Genomic DNA, 20,654 nt, shown 5'->3' with positions numbered 1-20,654 from the left:
TTCACTCCTTACATTTCCCTTATTTTATCACGTTTATGATTTAATTTAAAAAAATGCAGATTTTCCAACCGATCACAGCATTTCTCCCCCCTTAGTAAATGTTTGAAATTAGATGTCACTAGGAAAAAAATATATTCCTTAAAAACAATATTAAACTCGTCGATAAAAACAGTCCCCACTTTTTGAATTTCATCTTTTAAAAACATTAAAGAATGGTTTTCTTTTAAATTTCTAGCCGCTTTTTTAAAAATTCCATCATTCTGCAAAAACGCTTCGCCGTTTCTGCTCCCAGTCTGTGCACAGCAACAACCCACATTTTGTCTCATCATTACACTGCCCAATTTTGGTTAACCACCTCCTCGTTCATTTAATCATATTCAGTAGCTTTCTTAATCTTAAAATGCGAAAAAAAAAAACCCATTAATTTGATCATTAATTACCAATCTTTAACAATTAAATCGCCCGATCAAGATTAGGAACCCCATTAACAATTTAATCACCTTTTAATCGTTCCCTACTTATGGAACTAAACTAGCTCTTGCATACAAGCACACCACAAAATTGATGATTAATAATCAGATTACCAAGAACCCAACAAATAATTATAGGAGAATTTAGTTGTCTCTCAAAAAAGTACTGCAGTAATAAATACAAAACAGAGGCTGCGCGCTAAGCTTCTGCTAGAATATATACTGCCCTCTGATATTGTATAAAACCTACTAACAGGAATGTGTATACTCACATGCTCTACAACATTCAAGCCTGAAAAAGCAGAGTGTTTTTTTTCTTTTCCAACTTAAGGGGGCACTCCTTGTGGGCTGCAAAATTTGGTATCCAGACAGTGCGATGGTCGGTTTCACACTGTTCTGTCCAAGACAAAAAGGCCAGCCAAGGAGGGGCAAAAGAAAGGAAACCCATTTCAGAGAAAGCTCATCACTGATGGATTACCAAAGATAAACCCATGATAAGGCTTACTACTTACGGATCAGAAGATGGGTGACCTGTGTGGGATGCTCTTCCTTCTGTTGACGGAGGGCAAGATGACTGATATGGGTGAGATGGAGCGTTTAGGCAAATGGGTTGTTCTCAGTTTCTCAGTGATGACAGTGGTGGCCGTCGCAGTCGTACCCCCCCATGTGAGGCCATCATTGGCTGTAGACCCTGATGAGGTAGGTGAGCATGATGCTGGGCCACCAAGCACCGAGTTCGGTGACAGCTGCTCTTGTTCCTCCTCCTGCTCCTCGTCCTCTCCCTCAGCTGTTGTGGCGGTGGTGGCTGCAGCCTTCGTCATGACCGTCATGCTCTCTGCTGGCGATGCCAGGCTGCTGCTGCTGCTCCCTAACAGATCTGACATCTGCAGCGAATTGCACAGGCGTAACAATGCTTGCAAATCCTTTCCCTGCTTCACCACAGCCTCTATCTGCATTGTCAAACATGAACATCCATAAACAAATCACATGGATACTCATCAACATGGGTATGCATCTACACGTTACACATGCACATCACACAAAGATAGCCATCATCAGCTGAGCAATGGTACTATTCCCATCTCTTCAAGCCATTAATAAGATAATTTTTTTAGGTTTCTTTTCTTCTTCCATGGACACATCATCAATGAGGATTCCAAGGGAAGAAAAAAACATTTAAAACTCGACTTTGAAAGGCAAATGTGGATGAGAACCAATACACAAGTAGCTTCCATTTATATAAGTTTACGCAACACAGGTCTTGGTCTATCATGTAGGCAACCAACACATTGCTGCCCTTCATGACATCTGAGAACACAACCCACAGATTTCTCTTCATAAAACGAGCATCACACCAGGCAACCTCTCACATCCTTGTGTGGCACAAGTGCATGTCATAGTGCAAACACTTGCATGGCACACTGTGGCCCCGTGCAACATTAACTCTCACATAGAGCAATCCTATATCTGAAGGCAACTATGTGACATGAATGTCACATAGGGCATCGTTTTGGTGGTGCCCTACACTATGCATCAAGCATTTCATGGCAAAGTACATTAACTCTCACATAGAGCAACCCTATCTCTGAGGGCAACTATGTGACTTGAATGTCACATAGGGCATCGTTTTGGTGGGGCCCTACAATATGCATCGAGCATTTCATGGCAAAGTACAAGCTTCACTATGGGATACAGTATTGAAATGATGCATTACATAAGACAGCCCATGTGAGAGGTCATACGAAACCTGACAATTTTGTGCAAAAATTGGCAATTGATACGGCCATGTTCTGGATGAATTTGACACAAGTGGCATTGTATTTGGCATGTTTGGTTCAAGAGTAACACTAAGATAGGCATGACCAAGCTTAATTTTTGCTGTGAATGTTGCGAATGTATTGTACTTGGCATGTTTGATTCAAGAGTAACACTAAGATGGGCATGACCAAGCTTAATTTTTGCGGTGAATGATGAGCAATCCCTTGGCAGACTGGAGAATCAGGGCAGGTATAAGAGTGGTGAATTCACGACAAAGATGGAAGCATGTACCTTGCAAGCTACTGAGCAATACTTGTAGGCATCCTGCAAGCTCCTCTCACAACTTTCGCAGATGTTGCCAATCCCCTTGGATGGCCGAGGCTGAGGCCGCTGGTTCAAGAATACCACCTTTGCACTGTTGATGATGTATGGCTGCAATGTGGTGATAACATGCCGAATTTTAATTGGGTCCACTATCTTCAGCAGATCCAAGGTCGTACATACCATCAAGTGATACTTTTATATAAATCTTCCATCGATATTATCTTTCTTTATTATATGTACATGACCTTAAGATATGTTATGCATCATATGCATACTCTAAGCTACACCTTACATAAGGAGTCAAGGAAATGCCTGACTTTACCTGCACATGCGAACAATCGACCAATTTCTGGATGTCCTGCATTCGGACAACATCATGGTACACATATCGACGGATCTGCAAAAGAGAGGGGAGATCTCACATTAAGAGCTATGCACTGAGCTAGAGTGGATAAACACTTTTGCTTTCTTGCTATGCACTCTCTAATCACTCCTTCAAAAAGGGAACAACCACTAATTGGATCACAAAGGACTAATGTCTGCATCAAATTCCATCTTCAGAGAACCGAATTAGTGTAAAAGGCATGATTATTACTCAGAAAAGAAGCTAGTTAACAGATAATTAACTCATGCAAGAGCCCAAATTTTGATGAAGTTACTAACAAGAGAGATTGAAAGAAAGAACTAATCCTTGATTGAACTATATACCTGAAGGAGCCTGTGTGGGCTATGGTTGGGGAGGCAGTGTTGGCAGATGCCCACAGAGCAGTCCACGCAGTAGATGTTCCTCTCATTCTTCTTCACTGTAGAATGTGAAGCACATGGTGTGAAGAACTTCTCAGCTAGCAATGCCTGCAGCCATGCTGGCTTCTGGGGCACTGCAGGGAGAGTGTATCCAACCTGAAAATACATTTAATATTAATTAGCACTCCATTAACAATTAACCAACGCTCCATAATCTGGATTTACTCAACTTGCTTCTAATTTTCAGACTAATTAAAACAGATCACATATCTCTTGTTATTTACAAGGCAGCGCAATTGACATATATGTGCTTAACAAAATATTTGTGATATTTAAGAGGAATACTGCAATTTAAAGTAATGTACTCATGAAATAACAAAGACCCAAATAATTTTAAAGGCTTCTTTTTCATGTATATTAATGAAATACCAAAGACCCAATTCATCAAAAAGGGGGCATAAAGACTACATAATTAATATTACCATTATTATTAAAGAACCAATTCAAATTTAAAAGGCAAAAGCTACAAAAGAGGGGACACAAAATCAGCAATTTGAAGAAATTGCAGAGAGAAAAAAAAAGCTGATTAAGGAATCAAGATTAAGAGGTATCACGAAAGGGAAGGAGGAGAACCATTGAAGAGGGAGGCGGTGGCTGCTGAGAGTTTGAATGGGGAAGGTTGGCATTCAGGAGGGGGGGGAATTAGAGGTGAGCAGGCAGTTGAGCTATGGCGATGGCGAGCTCAAGCAGAGAAGAGGGAAGGGTAAGGGGAGGGGGGGGGATGCAGGGCCTGTGAGAAAGGAGGGAGAGGCTCTGGTCGAACTCGAGAGCAGCTGCAAAGTGAAGCCTCAAGTGAGGAGAAGAGGAAGAAGAAGAGGCGGACTGTGAAGAGAGGGAATGCATCCTGGCCGTCCATCTCTAACATCCAACGGCCCTTCACCTTCCCCCTACCCTTAAACACAGCTTACTAAAAAAAAATTTTGAGTTGTTCCACCAGCCAAATCCCACCCCTGCAACCCTATAAGTTTTTGATTAAATGCTTTTTAGATTCTTTTGCATTTTCCACCATTTTTTCGGTGGCATTCTTAATTTCCTTCAATAATAATAATTACAATCTACTTAAAAGAAAGGATAAAAAGAACAGCTCTTTTTCAAAAGAGGTTCTCTCTCTCTCTCTCTCTCTCTCTCTCTCTCTCTCTCTCTATATATATATATATATATATATATATATATATCTATCTACAAAATAATATACTTAGAAAAAAGGTGAAAAACAATAGAAATATTACCTTCTTTGGGGTGTTTCTACACAAATATATAATTACAACAAGGTTTTAAAATAATAACTCCCTTGGATCTCTCTCTCTCTCTCTCTCTCTCTCTCTCTCTCTCTCCAAGTACACCATGTCACTTTGACAAGATTTCCATGCTTTTTAGATCCCCAAGAAATCATGTTGACCTAACCTTAGATTGCTTAGAATTTGAATGTCAAACATAGGAATGAGTTTGTTTTCATTACTTGTATGCCACTACAAACACCTTATCACATCACTATAAAAGCGAAAGAGCTTATCACATGCTTAATCAAAAACAATGATAAGGACATCTCAAACACAATAATATAGAAGCCTCCGGGAAGTTTATGCTCAATTTTGGGCAAGTAGAGAAAGTCACTCTCATGAGGTTGATTCAATTAATGCATTCAGCTATTTTGTCCTCGAGATTTAGAAGCAAGGAATTCGCAACTTCACACAAATGGTTGAGTTCAATGCTGGAGGAACTTTTATCTGATGTATTTTTTCTCGACTAAACTTCTAGAAAAGTTAATTGAAATTTGACATCCACTTTATTTAATATTTTTTATTGTAATATTATTCAGGTGAGGTGCATTGAGTGGGTTTATAAGTTGGAGGGTATCAAAACCAAGTTCTTCTAGTGGAAGATCATTTACCACCATGCTAGGTGGACTAAACTCATCTTTAGTTAAATAGATATAAGGAAGATCATTTACCACCATGCTATGTGGACTAAACTCGTCTTTACTTATATGTGTTTTTTTCGAACATAGTAGTGGATGAATGTGTAGTAGTAATTTGTGTATGCTTCGATAAGCAAAACCCCTAAATGACTAGCTTTATTCTTTCTCTTTGAAAATAGGTACTTTTTTAAGCACTTCTTGGATCTTATTGTGAAAGCGTCTTCATAAGGTTCCTTTTAACGTGTCTCTCTCTCTCTCTCTCTCTCTCTCTCTCTCTCTCTCTCTCTCTCTCTCTCTCTCTCTCTCTCTCTCTCTCTATTGTACTCCAGGCACCCCCCTCCATTATGCCCTATCTTTGATTCATTGTTGTTCCCATCTTTTACCTTACACACACCCATCAACCCCACCTCCACATGATCACTTCCCACTTAATCTTCATCTTGCCCGTACTCCCAACCCATGTCCCCCCTCACCAATGCTACCCTCTCTTTTTTATGACTTGCCCACCAATGCTACCCTCTCTTTTTTCTGATTTGCCCACCTTTCTCCAACTCTTACGCCATCACTAAAGCTTTACATGTCCAATCAATCCACATCCATCGGAGGAACCCCAACTCCCCAACATAAGGCATGAGGAATTCAACAAACAAATTGGACCCCCATGATGGAGCACTTCATTGTTCTTTGTACTAAAAATTTATGTACATTAAAGAGAGCCTCTTTGTCTAGATTATCCAAACTTATGCATAGAGTGCAACATTTAATGAAATTTTTCATAGGTAGAATCAAGAAGTTAGGGTGAAATTTTAACCTTAAATCTTTTGTAAAGGATGATCTTTTATGATTAAGTGATAATCATAGCATGTAGTGTAATGTTGGTAGTTCCTCCCATCAACATCACTCAAAAAATGGTATGATAACAACTTGGGACCATTTTTTAATTAGGTCTTTTGAAGCCTTTACATTTACATGAGGTGTATCATTTATTAGCTATCAATGTTATTGATTTACATTAGGGGTGTTAAATGTTTATCTTAAAAGAATGTATATACGAGAAATTGTATATAAATGATCAAAAAGCATGTGTACAAAAACTTATTTTTTACTACCCTCCTCACATGGGTGGTGGGGCCCTTAGTGAGTGATATGGAACCTCTTTAGGAGTGAAGCTCCTTGGGGTTTTTTTTTAAGGTTGTGTAGATTATATTATAATATTGAAATGACTAGAAGTTGTTGTTATCCATAGCCATTCAAATGGCTCTTTCTCTCGATAGAGCTTGAAAGTTGATCCTTACATGTTGTCATGGTCAAGATGCCACATAATGTTTCTCATTAATTACAACTAGCCACCTTTGGGTATTATCCAGTTTATGTGGTTTTTTTTTCCAAAATACACAATTCCTTCAATGTATTGTTTTAAGCTTCCCCAATTTTGTTTCACCTCATATAATGCTTGTATTATGATTTTCTTTACAACTTTTATAAGCAAATGTACTCTCAAATCTTACATGGTTTTATGTTACCAAAAATGATTATAAGCAAATGTACTCCCCAATGATTTTCTTTACAACTTTTATAAGCAAATGTACTCTCAAATCTTACATGGTTTTATGTTACCAAAAATTGACAAGAGTATAATTAAAACTAGTTTGGTAATAAAAAAGTGTGTTCGAGGAGATTTTATGTCCTTGCATGAAACAATTTTGTGGATTTTACTTTATTTTTGTTAAGTTTAGAAATCAAATTATAATCATTCCTTTTGTAGTGATATTAGCAAGACTTCATGAAAACTTTGATTTTCAAAGAAGTCATGTAAAACCTTGCTATTTGGGGGAGGAATTATTATAATTTAAAGGTTGTAATACAAGTCCATATGAGGCTGGAAGCCATTCTTTCTATTTGGAAAAGTAGGTCATGATGCATTATCAAGGGCATGTGAGAGGGAATATGCCACCCATTAGCTGGTGTGGCTAAGGGTCAACTGAAAATGTTTTTCTCTAGCATCAATATTTTTACTTAGCCCACCACACATGTAGAGTTCTCACCTACACATTAAAATCTACATTGGATGAAAGCTCATCAAGTGGGATTATTTTTCCAACCCTCCAAAAAAGTACATTCTTATTCCGGTCGTGTTACTAAACTAGTCGTAAAGTTTATTTACATTGCATATGTTAAAATATAACGCTTTAATCCTAGCATATTTTGAGAATGAATATTGACAAGAGTTTGAGGTTTATGGTCATAGTAGCAATATATATGTATGTGCCACGCATGCACAAAAAATATGTGTGTGAGAGAGAGAGAGAGCATTCCCACAAGCATATAGATAATAGCAAAGGTGTAGGATCTTTAAGAGGTATCGACGTGTGAATGTAAAACTTGTAAAGAAAGTAGTTTCTAGTACAAAGTTGAAGTCATGCATAAAAAAATATGAGAGAGAGAGAGAGAGAGAGAGAGAGTGTGTGTGTGTGTGTGTGTGTGCCTACAAGCACATAGATAGTAAAGGTGTTGGTTTTTTAATGAGGATCACGAATTCAAAACTTGTAAGAAAATAGTTTTTAGTACAAACCTCACATCAAACAAATAAAAGTGGTCACCAACAAGTCCCAACTTTCATAAAGGACTTGAGAACAAAAAAAAAAAGCTTGTCATTCTTCATTCAAGAGCTCACACTTATAATGAGAATATTGTCACAATGACTTTTACAAGCGCATTACATGAGTAGAGGTACATTTTTCAAAGTAGAACTAAACACCTAGTGGCGAGAGAGAGAGAGAGAGAGAGAGAGAGAGAGAGAGAGAGAGAGAGAGAGAGAGAGAATAAATGAAGCTTTTCTACTTTAAAAGAGAGACAAAGATAGGGAGGATAAACAAAGCTCATTTCCTTTAACCACCAATTTATCCTCCACCTTAGAGCTATGACTCTCTCTCTCTCTCTCTCTCTCTCTCTCTCTCTCTCTCTCTCGTACAGTGGTGAACAATTCTCTCATGGTAGGAGTTGTGGTGGCACTTAATGAAATGAAGATAGGACATGCAAATATTAATAGAACAAAGTGGCAATGCTTGATAGAAGAAGTTGCACTTAATGGAACATGCAATGCCAATAATGGACTTATAAAACTTGATTGAGGATCACTTGTAATCATACATCAGTATAATATATCTATTATAATCCCCTGTGATTATAGAAAAGTGGATCCTTTTATCTACCTAGAAATAAGTTTTGGAAACCTCATCTAGCTAAATTACCATATGGTATTGACTCTAGGCAATAACCACATAGAATTTGGGGATAATTTTAGGGTAATAATATAGCCAAAAGCCTAGAGATAATATATTTTTAAAACTAATCTTTTGTTTTTTTTCAGAAAGTTCATTTTTGGTAACTTTTGATCAATGTGAAAATGTCTTTAAGCAAGCCTTTGCCTACCTAGTCTAACATCTTGAGATGAATAACGATGTAAATTTAAAGAAAACTGACTACTTTTTAATGCAAGCTCAAAGATGGTAGCCCCACCAAGCAATATGTAAAGGACTAGTGAGCCACAAGTGCTATGTATAGGTGATGACTCCCACACCCACCTATTCTCCCACCTAGCATAGGAGGAGGTTAGCCACAACCACCTAAGAGATCTCTTTAAGATTGTTCTCCAAGAAAGTAAAACATTGGATTTGCTGTTGAAAGATATTGGTAAGCTTAATTTCATATAATAGACCTTGTTGTGGATGCAAACTTTGGGGTTAAATTTATTAAACAGCATCTGTTTATGTATACTTTATTTCGTTGTCATTTAAATTTGTGTCTTGTGTGACATTTTGTGCTACTTGATTTGCCACTCATTTTCTGTGTTAGAGCATTTGGTAAAAATCAAAGCCAGTTTAATTGAGACAGTAGGCTGGTTAACATTTTGAGCAATGGATGAAAAAAATGGCAAGTTTTCTAAGGCTGCTTGCAAATGCACTGTCTTGGTGAAAAGTCTAGTTTTTTGGAGAAACATTGAGAAGATTGTAACTATTATAAAACTAAAGTGTTAGCTTTACTAACAGTCTAACAATGCCGAGGTAATGAAAGAATTCAAGATGATTTATGTGAAATTGTTGCTTGGTGATCAAGGAAAAGATGCATATGTACAATGTGTGAAGTTCGGACACCATGAGGGAATGTTTTTGGTGATTCATAGCATCTTGAGTTTGGAAGTGAACTCGTTGAAACTTCAACATGTTACAATACGTGTGTTAGTAGGGGGCTACATCTTAGGAAGTTGTGAACTAAACTGGTCAGTGTTTGACTTTATTCATTCAAAATGTCGCACAATAGACTTAAGCCATTAATAGATGCATGCCTTGTGTATGTTTTCTCTAATATGCATATCTTGGAGAATTCATGCTCAGTGGCATTTCGTGCAACTCTTATGCATATCTTGGAGAATATATGCTTGAACATACCCACGATGCAACCAAGTGAAGATGAAGTTGAGTACGAGTGTTGCAATCAGAATGCAGTGACATGGAAAAGTTTAATGATCTTGTGCCAATCCTTGTAGATGAATTATCTTTGCATACATGCGACACACGACTGCTCTTTTGTATGTAGAAACTTTTGGATGTTATGAGAAATGTCCTTAAACTAGAAAGTATTGTAATGTTTGGTGTTTTTTCTTTGCATAATGCATGTTAACAAATAGACGCCATGCTTATAGTTATAAAGTATTGTAATGCTTGGTGTTTTGCTTTGCATAATGCATGTTAACAAATAGACGTAATGCTTATAGTTACAAATGTTTGATCCTCAAATCACATTAATATGAATCTCATTTACAAAAAGGAGCCGTATATAATGGCATCAACAAAATGTTTTACATCTCATACACGAGATTGAAGTTTAACACAAATAGAAAGTGATGCTCATGCTTCTTTCATTGGTGGGGTGGCTTGGGTTACCCCTTTAATCGGTTGGCTAGCTTGCAAAGGTTCAACATGAGGCTAAGAAGGGCCCACGTCTTCTTGTGGAGTGAAATCCCCGGGGGGTTCACCTAAAAGTATGTAAGTGTAGCACGTCAGTTCATCTAAGAGGGGTATTTAAATTCCAAAAAGTTACAGGTTTACATATACAGGAGGGGCTTTTTTATCCAATTTTGAAAAAAAGTTGTAAGTTTCTTAAGAAAGAGGGGTCATTTTATTAGCGTGTGACATGTAAGTAGAGGGGGTTTTTTATTACCTCTTGAACGCACGTGATATGCAACATTTTTTAAAGGTGAACCCCCCGAGGTGAAATCCAAGTTCTCTCCCAAGAAAGCTTCAAAATTCGCCCGTGAAAGAAAAATTATTGCCTCTTTTTACAGCCCTATGACTCTTCAAGTGCAATACATAGTTACCAATTCTCTTCTCAAAGTTGTGCATTTTTTGCCTTGAGTGCAATGATCCTCCTCTACAGTTATACCCACGCTTGTAAGTGTAGCCCCTTGGGTCACTAATTATACCATGCTCTCATGGGAATTAGATGTCAAAGTGATGGGAACACTTCGATCTGCCTCTCTGTGCTACCCTCTTGCCAGAGCACAAACTTATGCTCAACCTTTTCCTATGCTAGTGTTGATTGGCTTATCATTCCAATCAACCTTTCTTTTGAGCACATCGTGTGACAAAATGCTTGTTAGACTAAGCATTGACTTCTCCACCTCGATAAAGGTTAAAGAAATACTTTAGCAAGTCCAACGTATTGACAATCCATAGAGAGGAGCAGTCTCCTTGCACGTGTCGGTTTTATGAAAAAGTGTTCTTGAGCAAACTTCCCAGGACATAGCAAAATTTATTAAGTTTAATTAATAAATCATGAAATATTAAACTAAAAAATTTCTAAATTTATTTCAAAAATAAAGATCTTTAAAAAATATATAAATCATTCTTTAAAAAAAATATAATAATTAAAAAATTAAACTAATATAATTAAACCAACTGAATCTAAAAAAGATTAAAACCTTTTAAATTACCTAACAAACTAACTAACTTAATCTAAAAAAAGATTAAAACCTTTTAAAACTTACTAATTAACTTAATCTTTAAAAAAAGATTAAAACTTTTTATTTTTAAAATTTTGGCGAGAAACACCGGTTTATATACACTACTCACACACCCAAGTCCGGTTACAAGGACGTGCAACTTTTTAAATTACCTAAAGAAAACAATAAGAGAAAAATAAAAGAAAGTAAAGAGCTATCCTACGATATGTATGATAAAATCAAAGAAGGGGATAAGCTTTATATAAGTGGGGTAACTCTAGGTAACTCCATTGTACGATACATTTTATCATACGATAGAGAATATATCATGTTCAACATAATCTATCATACGATAGGTAATTCTATCATATGACAATATTGGACACTCTGTAATTGTATGATTTTAGTGGGTGAACTATGCACCAAACCATATATATATAGTTACGCATGTCATACTTGAGGTGCTAGTTGGGGATGGCCTTGAGGTTTCCCTTGGGGATGCCCCTACCACTGTTGGCTTAAACGGTTTAGAAGATTCTTTGCCAACTCATCAATTCTCATGTCCTTAACTAAGACTCTAGTTTGTGCAAGTTGGGTACCCTTGTTAATCCCATTTTGTATTAGCAAAGATGCTCCTCCAATTGAGGACATTAATAAGTGTTATGTAAAGGCACTATAAAAGTTGTACATTTTGAGATATTGGCCACCCAAGGCCTTAGTTAGTAAGTTTTGGGTGCCCAAGTGTGAATAAGGGCCAGGTGTATAAAAGGCAATTTCTCATAATGAAAGAACACAATCCCCCTTTGTGCTATGAGAGCTCTTGCTTTATCTTATGAGAGAGAGAGAGAGAGAGTGTGTGTGTGTGTACTCTAGTGCACGTTCCTCTTCTATGCATGTGTGTGGGAGAGTGAGAGGTAGATTGCCTTACATTGTGGCGAGAGCGACTCCATGGTGACAGCATGGAGGTGGAGATTGAAGGAGTGGAGATTTCAAAAGCAAGCTTGGGAAGCCTCAAGGGACGTGAGCTTGAAGCATTGGTAAGTGCCCAGTAATAGTTGTCTATTGCTTCTTCCGATTGTGAATGGGTAGAGTTCTCTCTTGGGAGGTGTGGTAGCCCATAACATTTTTGGAACCGCTGCCGAGGAAACACCATTGTTTCTTCAATCCTCTTTCAACTCTAGATTCTTCTATGCAAGATTCACTATTTCCTTTGCATTTGGAAGGTGCATTGTGAAGAAACGGTGTAGATAAGGTTTGAGTGGTAGAGAGGAATTAAAGTAGTTCTGGAAAATCGTGTGTTGGAAGTGTGGGTGAGTACTTGGTAGTACCTAGAGAAAAGCTACACCTAGTTTTACTTTCAATTTTGCTGGTTTTCGTCACTAATTCCTACACCATGAGCTAGCAGTTATTGGTGACACGCATTGTATTCTTTTTTTAATCACGAAAATTATAAAAATAAGGAGCCATTGATTGTGTTCATGTGTTGCATTGCGTTCCTAATCCTTGGCACAACATTTTTGAATCATTTGGATAGGGAAATCACCCTCTAACCATCATTCTATTGACACGGTTTGTAAACTTGTGAAAGTGCAGGAAACAGTTCACGACCTGAAACATAACTTGCTACTTCACGACGTGATTTGAATCCATTTTGACCACGTGGCAAATAACTAGAAACATCTAGAAATGCCAGTAATAATAGCATGTGGATGGGAATAAATACCAATCTAGAACCCATCAATGAGGAACCAAAGGCTGACGAAAGCCTTGAAACACAAGAAGAGGAGGACAATCTACCTAAGGCACCTACAAGAGGTGAGGATCGTCTCTATACAAGAAATGATCAATGATCCCACATTCTTGCAGAGCATGGAACTCCTAATCCAACAAAGGCGAGCTAAGGCCACTAACGGTGAGCCAGGCGATGAGGAATTACTCGGACCCATCCATAGACCCAAATTGAATAGAAAAACCTATCCAGGAAGAGGACGTGGTCTAGGTAGGGCTCGAGCCAATTGTAAATCCCAACACAAATCTAAACGCAGTCACACAAGGGAAGATCTGCTGAATATGGCCGTGGAAATGGGCCAAGGTATGGTTAGGGAACTAAGCACTGCCCTGGAATCCAAACCATCCTAGATGAAGCCACATATCATTTCAAAGCTTGTGCAAAAATTCTCGAGAGACGGGGACCCGATCCAACATATAGAGGACTTTGAGTCTACCTGTGAAACTTGTGGGCCAGTAAGCGATGTAGCCATGATACATGCTTGTTCTCTAACCCTAGAAGGGAAAGCCCACCAATGGTATCGAACACTAAAACCTGAGGATAAAGTTAATTTCAATCGGCTTAAAAATGTGTTCATTATGAGCTTCGCTTGAAGTGGTGACAGATGGAGTCCTATGGCTTAGGTCCACAATATCAAGCAAAAGGAAAATGAGTCCATGCAAGATTATGTTTCTCAGCTCAAGCACTTGAATTCAAGATGCAAGTTGAGAGAAAGGCTAACTTATAAATAGTTATTATTTTGCTTCCGAATAGGAGTCCGAGATCATAAGATGCATGATTATCTAGTGTTAGCCTGACCGGCTACTCTAGATACTTGTAAGCTAGCAATTGAATATGAGGACAATATGCTTGAGTTGCCGCACCAGAAGATGTCATCAAGGCAGCTTCAGTAGTGGCAACATTGCGAGTCTCTAGTCATCAAGACACAAGAACCAAGAGCAAGCAAGTTGGAAATATGACAATGGAAGAACTCAGTAATGCCATCTTATATAAATTAAAAGTTAGGGATGGGAGAGAAGCATCAGGGAATACTCATCTGGGGAATTCAAATTGGATTACCCAGTTTACTTTGCGAGCCACATCAACTGAATGATGTAGATATAAACTACACCACCACCACTGAGCATGAAGGGTTGGCCATGGCTTATGCTATAAAGAAATATTGACATTACTTACTAGCCAACAAATTTGTATTCTTTGTGGACTATCAAGCCCTATTATATCTGGTGAATAAGCCTTGCACCACGAGAAGAATGACACACTTGTTGCTTCTACTCCTGGAATTTGACTTTACAGTCACGGTGAGAAAAGGAACACAACATGTTTGCGGACCATATGTCTAGAATTACAAACGGAGAACGTGCAACAATCGGCATTGACGAGATGACCTCCCAGATGCTTGTCTGTTCAAACTTGACATGGTGCCTGAGTGGAGTGAGAAACTATTTGACTATCTAGCTCATGGTTTCCCACAAGATTGACCTTTGAACAAAGATAAGATGCGTCGGCTTATTAAGCTGGCCGCACCTTATCAATTGATTACTGGAGAATTATATAAGTTAGGCAAGGACGGTATCCTTAGGAGATGTGTGCAAGAAGATGAATTTGTTATTTACGATTTTAGAAGAAGCACACTCAGGAATAGCCAGAGGACATTTTGCTGGAGAAGTTACAGCTCGCAAAGTGCTTCAAGCGGGACTGTGGTGGCCTACGTTATTTGGGGATGCCATAGAATTTGTAAAGAGATGCGAGAAATGTCAACGATTTACTATTCCACAACAAAAGGATAGGATGCCACTCACCCTTGTGATTGTGAGACAACCCTTTGAGAAATGGGGAATTGACTTTATTAGACCCATTAGCCCAGCAGAGCATCCGTCCACAAGCCCGTTATGTGATCATGGCCATATATTAATTTACTAAGTGGGCAGATATGCGAGAGCCTCTAAAAGAGATGATGCTCAAACTACGGCCACGTTCCTATATGAACAGATCATTTCTAGATTTGGTTGCCCACTTGAATTAGTTAGTGACTAGGGTTCACATTTCATTAATGAGGTGATTGAGCAATTAATTACAGGATTCCTTGTAGTCCATTGCAAATCATCACCTTATTACCCACAGGCAAATGGCCAAGCAGAGAGAACAAACAAGTGTGCTATCCTGACTAAAATCTTAGAAGCCCAGTCGCACAGATTGGGAGCACAAGCTGATTGCAGCACTATGGGCCTATCATACATCATATAAGGTAGCGACAGGATACACTCCCTTTCGTCTAGCTTATAGCATTGATGCGGTAATGCCTATGGAATTTTTAGTTCCAAGCTTGCGAATTGCCATACAGGAAAGGCTCACATAAAATGTGTTAGTTGAGAGGTTGGTTGACTAGGAGAAACTTAATGAAGCCCGACTGACTGCATTGCATTGGCTTATGGTCAAAAAACTACGGAGAACACATTGGTTTGACCATAACTTGAAACACAAGGAACTGTAAACGGGGGACCTCGTCCTCATGTATGGCATGGGAAGCACCAAGAAAAAGAAACAAAAATACAGCGGGTTAGGGCCTTTTAGAGTGTCCGAAATGACCCCTCAAGGGTCAGTCCGAATTGAAACTATCGAAGGGGTGGAAATGAAAGGGTATATCAACGGAAGAAAACTCAAGAAATATTATGGACCCCTAACCTAGGAAATGCTCATACAAGAGCATCTCATAAAACAAAAGAAAGAGCTAGTCAAGGAAAAGGTCAAACAAGCTCAGGAGGAATCCAAGGCGAGGGAAGCCAAAGCAAAACAAATACTTCAAGGGAGAACGCTATACATAAACATGGCTTAACTCACCTTTCTTGACAAGGATGACATGGATATTGAACCTATTTGACTCAGTGCAAGATTCTCTACAAGGGGTAACGACAAGCATCACATTAATTGATATAGGGTCAAGTCATAAATTGATTTCCTATGAGACATGGGTAAACAAACCCCCCTAGAGGCAACTAATGCACAGGTTCATAGTGTGCATCCATTTGTTACACAAACAATAGGAATTTTGAATATATAAACATCTCAATCAGAAATAATCCCTTAGTTGGGAAGGTGTTTGTTATGCCTGTAGGAACAATGGAAGAGGAGATGCTTCTTGGATGATCCTGGATTTGCACCAGCAAACTGTCACAACCGATGGGCAACATAGGAAGTACAACTCAATGATGGCAAAGACACCATCACCATGCCATTATAGAGTCCATTGAATAAGGGAAGACATGTAGTGGCATGTGACATGGAGTCTCCAATGCCAAGAAAAGCAAAAGGCTTAACAGAACAAGCATCCACATCGAAAGATCATCCCTCTGCAAGAAAACCAAAGTCAAGGCAGCAAAGGTATCTAGTCACACAAAGTGGGTTCCAAAAGCCTAGCTTCAAGTACAAGGATACTATCATACATAAAAAATCTCATGGGTATCAAGGCAAAAACGCCATGCTACAAGCAAGAGATAAGGCAATCCAACCAAGGACAAGAAGCTGTATTCCAAGCAAACTCGCACACAACTCAACATTCAATAGTGGTGGGTCTGAAAAAGACTTACTAGCAGCACAGGGCTATTATCAAGGAAATGAAACGATATGGGTACCAAAACCCAATTTTTGTGTTTACCTCCAGAAGAACAGAAGAGAGCCATAAGCACAGGCAGGACCAAGTCCCAACTAAATCAAGTGCTAAGGGAGCACTAAAATTGGTCTAGAGAAAGAAAAAAATTCAACCAAGTAAACAAGGGAGGTCGACACCGCCAATGTCATCCACCACCAAGGAGGAAAAGCTGAACCAAGCTGTGGACCAGGGTACAGAAGACGTGCACTCACATGCATAGGAAGCAAAACAGGTTCACCAGGATTCGGTGGATGTACTCCTCCATTGGATGGAAGGAAAAATCAAAAGTTCTCACTCAAAACTTAAGCTGTTGCAAAAACACATACCCACAGGCTCCAAAGTACAACATTGGTTCCCAGCAGAATAAAAGGAAGGAGGATGATGAGGGGTACCCAGCTCCAAGCAACTAGGATACAAGGTACAGGGGTATGCTTTTCATGCCGTGATACATGTTCATTCATTTCATGTGTACACTTATACTCCTCTGAATTCATAACATGTGGCCTTTGAGTGTTTGAGCATATAGGAATCCATAGGGTATCAATATTTGCATGCATAAGGGTACGAGTTGTTTCATGTCGTGAACCGGTTTAGGCTAGTTCACGTCATGAAATGCTCAGGGCTATTTCACGCCATGAAACGCTTCAACCTAGATCACAACGTGAACCAACTCATGCCAGTTCACGCCATGAAATAGTCAAAAAACCTCCACGAATTGTAGACGGACACGTGGCATACCCCAATTAAGATGGTCGCTTCTATGGTACCGATGGCTAGATCATAAAAGCTTCTTTTTCATTTTTTATGCATTCTTCGTTGGCTTTCTTCACGTGCTTCTCATACTTCATCGTCTTGCACTTCTTCATCTCATCAGCATGCCTTCCACCTTGCTCTTCTCTAGCATCGATTACTTGTGTGTGCGACCAGTGGTTCTCAAGTAGAGCTCAATACATAGTTTTCATTATTTCAATCGTTGGTAATAAAATCATTGTTTGGAGCTATTACACATCTCTGCACTTTTGCACCTAAGAAATGACTGCATCATCCCATTTCCTTCTTGTTTACATCATCAATCCACCTACATTCCTCAAAGTGACATCTTCCACTAAATCCCATCATAAAGGCATACGGGAATGGCCTGTGAAATAGCAGTCTACTATTTCATGGAGTCACAACTAAAATCTCAAGTTTGGGGAGAATGCACTAAATGCTAAAATTACATTGCTTACACCAAAAATAACCCACTAACACTCATACCACACTCTAATCATGACCCCACAATCAGCTATTTCACGAACTAATGGATTGCTAGTTCATGAGTTAAGCTTTTACGCTTTAACCCTTCACGGGTTAAGCCCTTCATGAGTTAACCCTTCACATACTAACACTTCATGAGTTAAGCCCTTCACGAGTTAACCCTTCACGTACTAACACTAACAGTTAAGCCCTTCACGAGTTAACCCTTCACGTACTAACACTAACACTTCATGGGTTAAGCCCTTCACGAGTTAACCCTTCACGTACTAACACTTCACGGGTTAAGCTTTCATGCTTTAACCCTTCACAGGTTAAGCCTTCTCATGATTTAACATTTCACGTATTAACATTTCACGAGTTAAGCCATTCACGCGATGAGTTAACCCTTCATGTACTAACACTTCATGGGTTAAGCATTCATGCTTTGACCCTTCATGATTTAATATTTCATGTATTAACATTTCACGGGTTAAGCCCTTCATGATTTAACCCTTCACGTACTAACACTTCACGCTTTAACCCTTCATGGGTTAATATCTCATGCATTTCTACTTCACGCACTGCTACTTCACGGGTTAATATCTCACGCATTGCTACCTCAAGCACTGCTACTTCACGGGTTAATACTTCACGGAATAAGACTAATTCATGGCAAACACAAATTCACACACATCCCTTCTTGATTCATTGCTCACCACACTAACACTCTTCCAATCATACACCCACACACACACATCCCTTCTTGATTCATTGCTCACCACACTAACACTCTTCCCATCATACACCCACGAGCTTTTACTAGTCACAATGACTAATGTTCTTTTCAAATGTTACAGATTGCCTCCTCCGCTACTTCTAAACTAGAGGTTGAGGGGAACCTAGCTGTAACTCAGGCCAGTGCCACAAGGTCACTAACAAAAGGAAGAAAAGAGCACTCCGTGGCATCAAGCTCACTTACCTGGGTCCATATGCACAGGAACTACAAGGGACAATGATCCACTCCGACGTTCAGAGACTAGTCCAGGGAAAGTCACTTTATAGTTTCACATCCCCCCACAGTGTCTAAAGATCTTCGAGGATACAGATGTCAAGAACAAGTTGGAGAAGGTGGGACTTGGAAGAATGGTAGAGGTCCTCCCCCACACCATCAACCCAACCTTATGTGCATGTTAATCCCATTTTGGATTAACAAAGATGCTCCTCCAATTGAGGACATTAATAAGTGTCATGTAAAGGCACTACAAAAGTTGTATTGAGATATTGGCCACCCAAGGCCTTAGTTAGTAAGTTTTGGGTGCCCAAGTGTGAATAAGGGCTAGTTGTATAAAAGGCAATTCTCATAATGAAATGATACAATCCCCCTTTGTGCTATGAGAGCTCTTGTCTTGTCTTGAGAGAGAGAGAGAGTGAGAGTGTACTCTAGTGCATGTTCCTCTTTCATGCATGTGTGTGAGAGAGTGAGAGGTAGATTGCCTTGCATTGTGGTGCGAGCGACTTCGCGGGTGATAGCGTGGAGGTGGAGATTGGAGAAGTGGAGCTTCCAAAGCGAGCTCGGGATATGAGCTCAAAGAATTGGTAAGTACCCAACGATTGTTATGCCTATTGATTCTCTCATTTGTGGTTGTGTGGAGTTCCCTCTTGGGAGGTATGGTAGCCCATAACATTTTGGCGCCACTGCTGGGGAAACACCTTTGTTTCTTCCACTCTTATTTCACAGCTCGAAACACCTTCCGCAATTAGCACTAGGAATCTCGGGATTACCTTACTAAAATTAGGTCGCCTTATCCTAGCACATCTGACATAACAAAACTGAAAAAACTTATCACGTGAAATAGCAACGAAGCATTTCACAACGTGAACCACACTTTGTTTCACGGTGTGAACCATTTGATACTTCACGACATGAACCTTAACCTGCTACTTCACGGGTTAATACTTCACGAGTTAACCCTTCATACCTTAGAGCTTCACGTGTTAGCAATTCACGAGTTAAGCTTTCATGGACTGCTAGTTCATGAATTAAGGGTTGTAAGACCACTAGTGGTACGAGTAGAACCCTAATTACACCATTAGAGTCTATCCGATTCAAATTGAAGTAATTCTTAGCTAAAAATTTGAAACGTGAAACATTAGTTTTGTCGTAGCATGAAAAACAATTCACGACGTGAACAACATTCTATTTCACGGCGTGAAATGCTACATGCTACTTCACGACATGAACCATTCTCTCCGGTTTCACATATATCTGCTATTTTATGACTAGGAGACTGACAGTTTGGCAGAAAATCAAGTGAAAAGGTTGGAGTAGTTATTTTTCCTATTCGAAACATATTCTCATGCACTTGAGGTATGGTAAACTTATTGGAGACGATCTTATCCCGAACGATAGTGCATCAAATCACCCAGGTTATTCCTACCAAATGAGTGTTGGTTTAGGCCGCTTGGCGAGCACTCAATATAGTGTTTCGGCTTGGAGGAATCTAACCACCATAGAAACAAGTAGCGAGGAATCCATGGAAGAAGGCCTGCAATTCTCTAGCCTTGGAGAGGAAGAAAAACCATCTTTCCTTACTAGATCCAGCGAAATCTTTGATATGGCTAGGGAATTCTTTGGTCTCCAACACGGCACGGAAGATGAAACGCAATCTGTGGCACGGGCCTGTCAACTAGCGTAGGACACGGTC

At 39.3% G+C, this 20,654-nt stretch overlaps 1 protein-coding gene across 3 annotated transcripts; it reads right to left on the bottom strand.

The window, feature by feature from the left end:
* Positions 1–608: 608 nt before the first annotated feature.
* On the bottom strand, positions 609–4,270 carry LOC147620142 (PLATZ transcription factor family protein). 3 transcript variants are annotated; one of them, XM_086772336.1, is made up of 5 exons: positions 3,930–4,270; positions 3,261–3,452; positions 2,875–2,949; positions 2,520–2,660; positions 609–1,420 (listed from the first exon to the last, which is right to left on the bottom strand). In XM_086772336.1, the coding sequence occupies exons 1-5, from the start codon at positions 3,930–3,932 to the stop codon at positions 986–988; spliced, it is 846 nt and encodes a 281-aa protein (XP_086628462.1). In that variant the 5' UTR covers positions 3,933–4,270; the 3' UTR covers positions 609–985. The 3 variants fall into 3 exon arrangements, with proteins under 3 accessions (XP_086628462.1, XP_086628461.1, XP_086628460.1); XM_086772335.1 differs by lacking the exon at positions 3,930–4,270 and having other exon boundaries at positions 609–866; positions 1,002–1,420; positions 3,261–3,879; XM_086772334.1 differs by lacking the exon at positions 3,930–4,270 and having other exon boundaries at positions 3,261–3,876.
* Between the last annotated feature and the right edge of the window lie 16,384 nt (positions 4,271–20,654).

The sequence above is a fragment of the Cibotium barometz genome, chromosome 32 (assembly GCF_041138505.1).
Source record: "Cibotium barometz isolate CiBa-2024 chromosome 32, ASM4113850v1, whole genome shotgun sequence".
Lineage (NCBI taxonomy): Eukaryota > Viridiplantae > Streptophyta > Polypodiopsida > Cyatheales > Cibotiaceae > Cibotium > Cibotium barometz.
This window is presented reverse-complemented; position numbering and strand designations above follow the sequence as displayed.

Bases quoted from the DNA above. Each gene is read 5' to 3' on its own strand.
- LOC147620142 (XM_086772334.1), bottom strand. From the start codon at position 3,464: ATGTATTTTCAGGTTGGATACACTCTCCCTGCAGTGCCCCAGAAGCCA. The intron at 2,950-3,260 runs GTATATAGTTCA...TCTCTTTTGCAG, and splicing joins GCCCACACAGGCTCCTTCAG to ATCCGTCGATATGTGTACCA. The intron at 2,661-2,874 runs GTAAAGTCAGGC...ACCACATTGCAG, and splicing joins TCGATTGTTCGCATGTGCAG to CCATACATCATCAACAGTGC.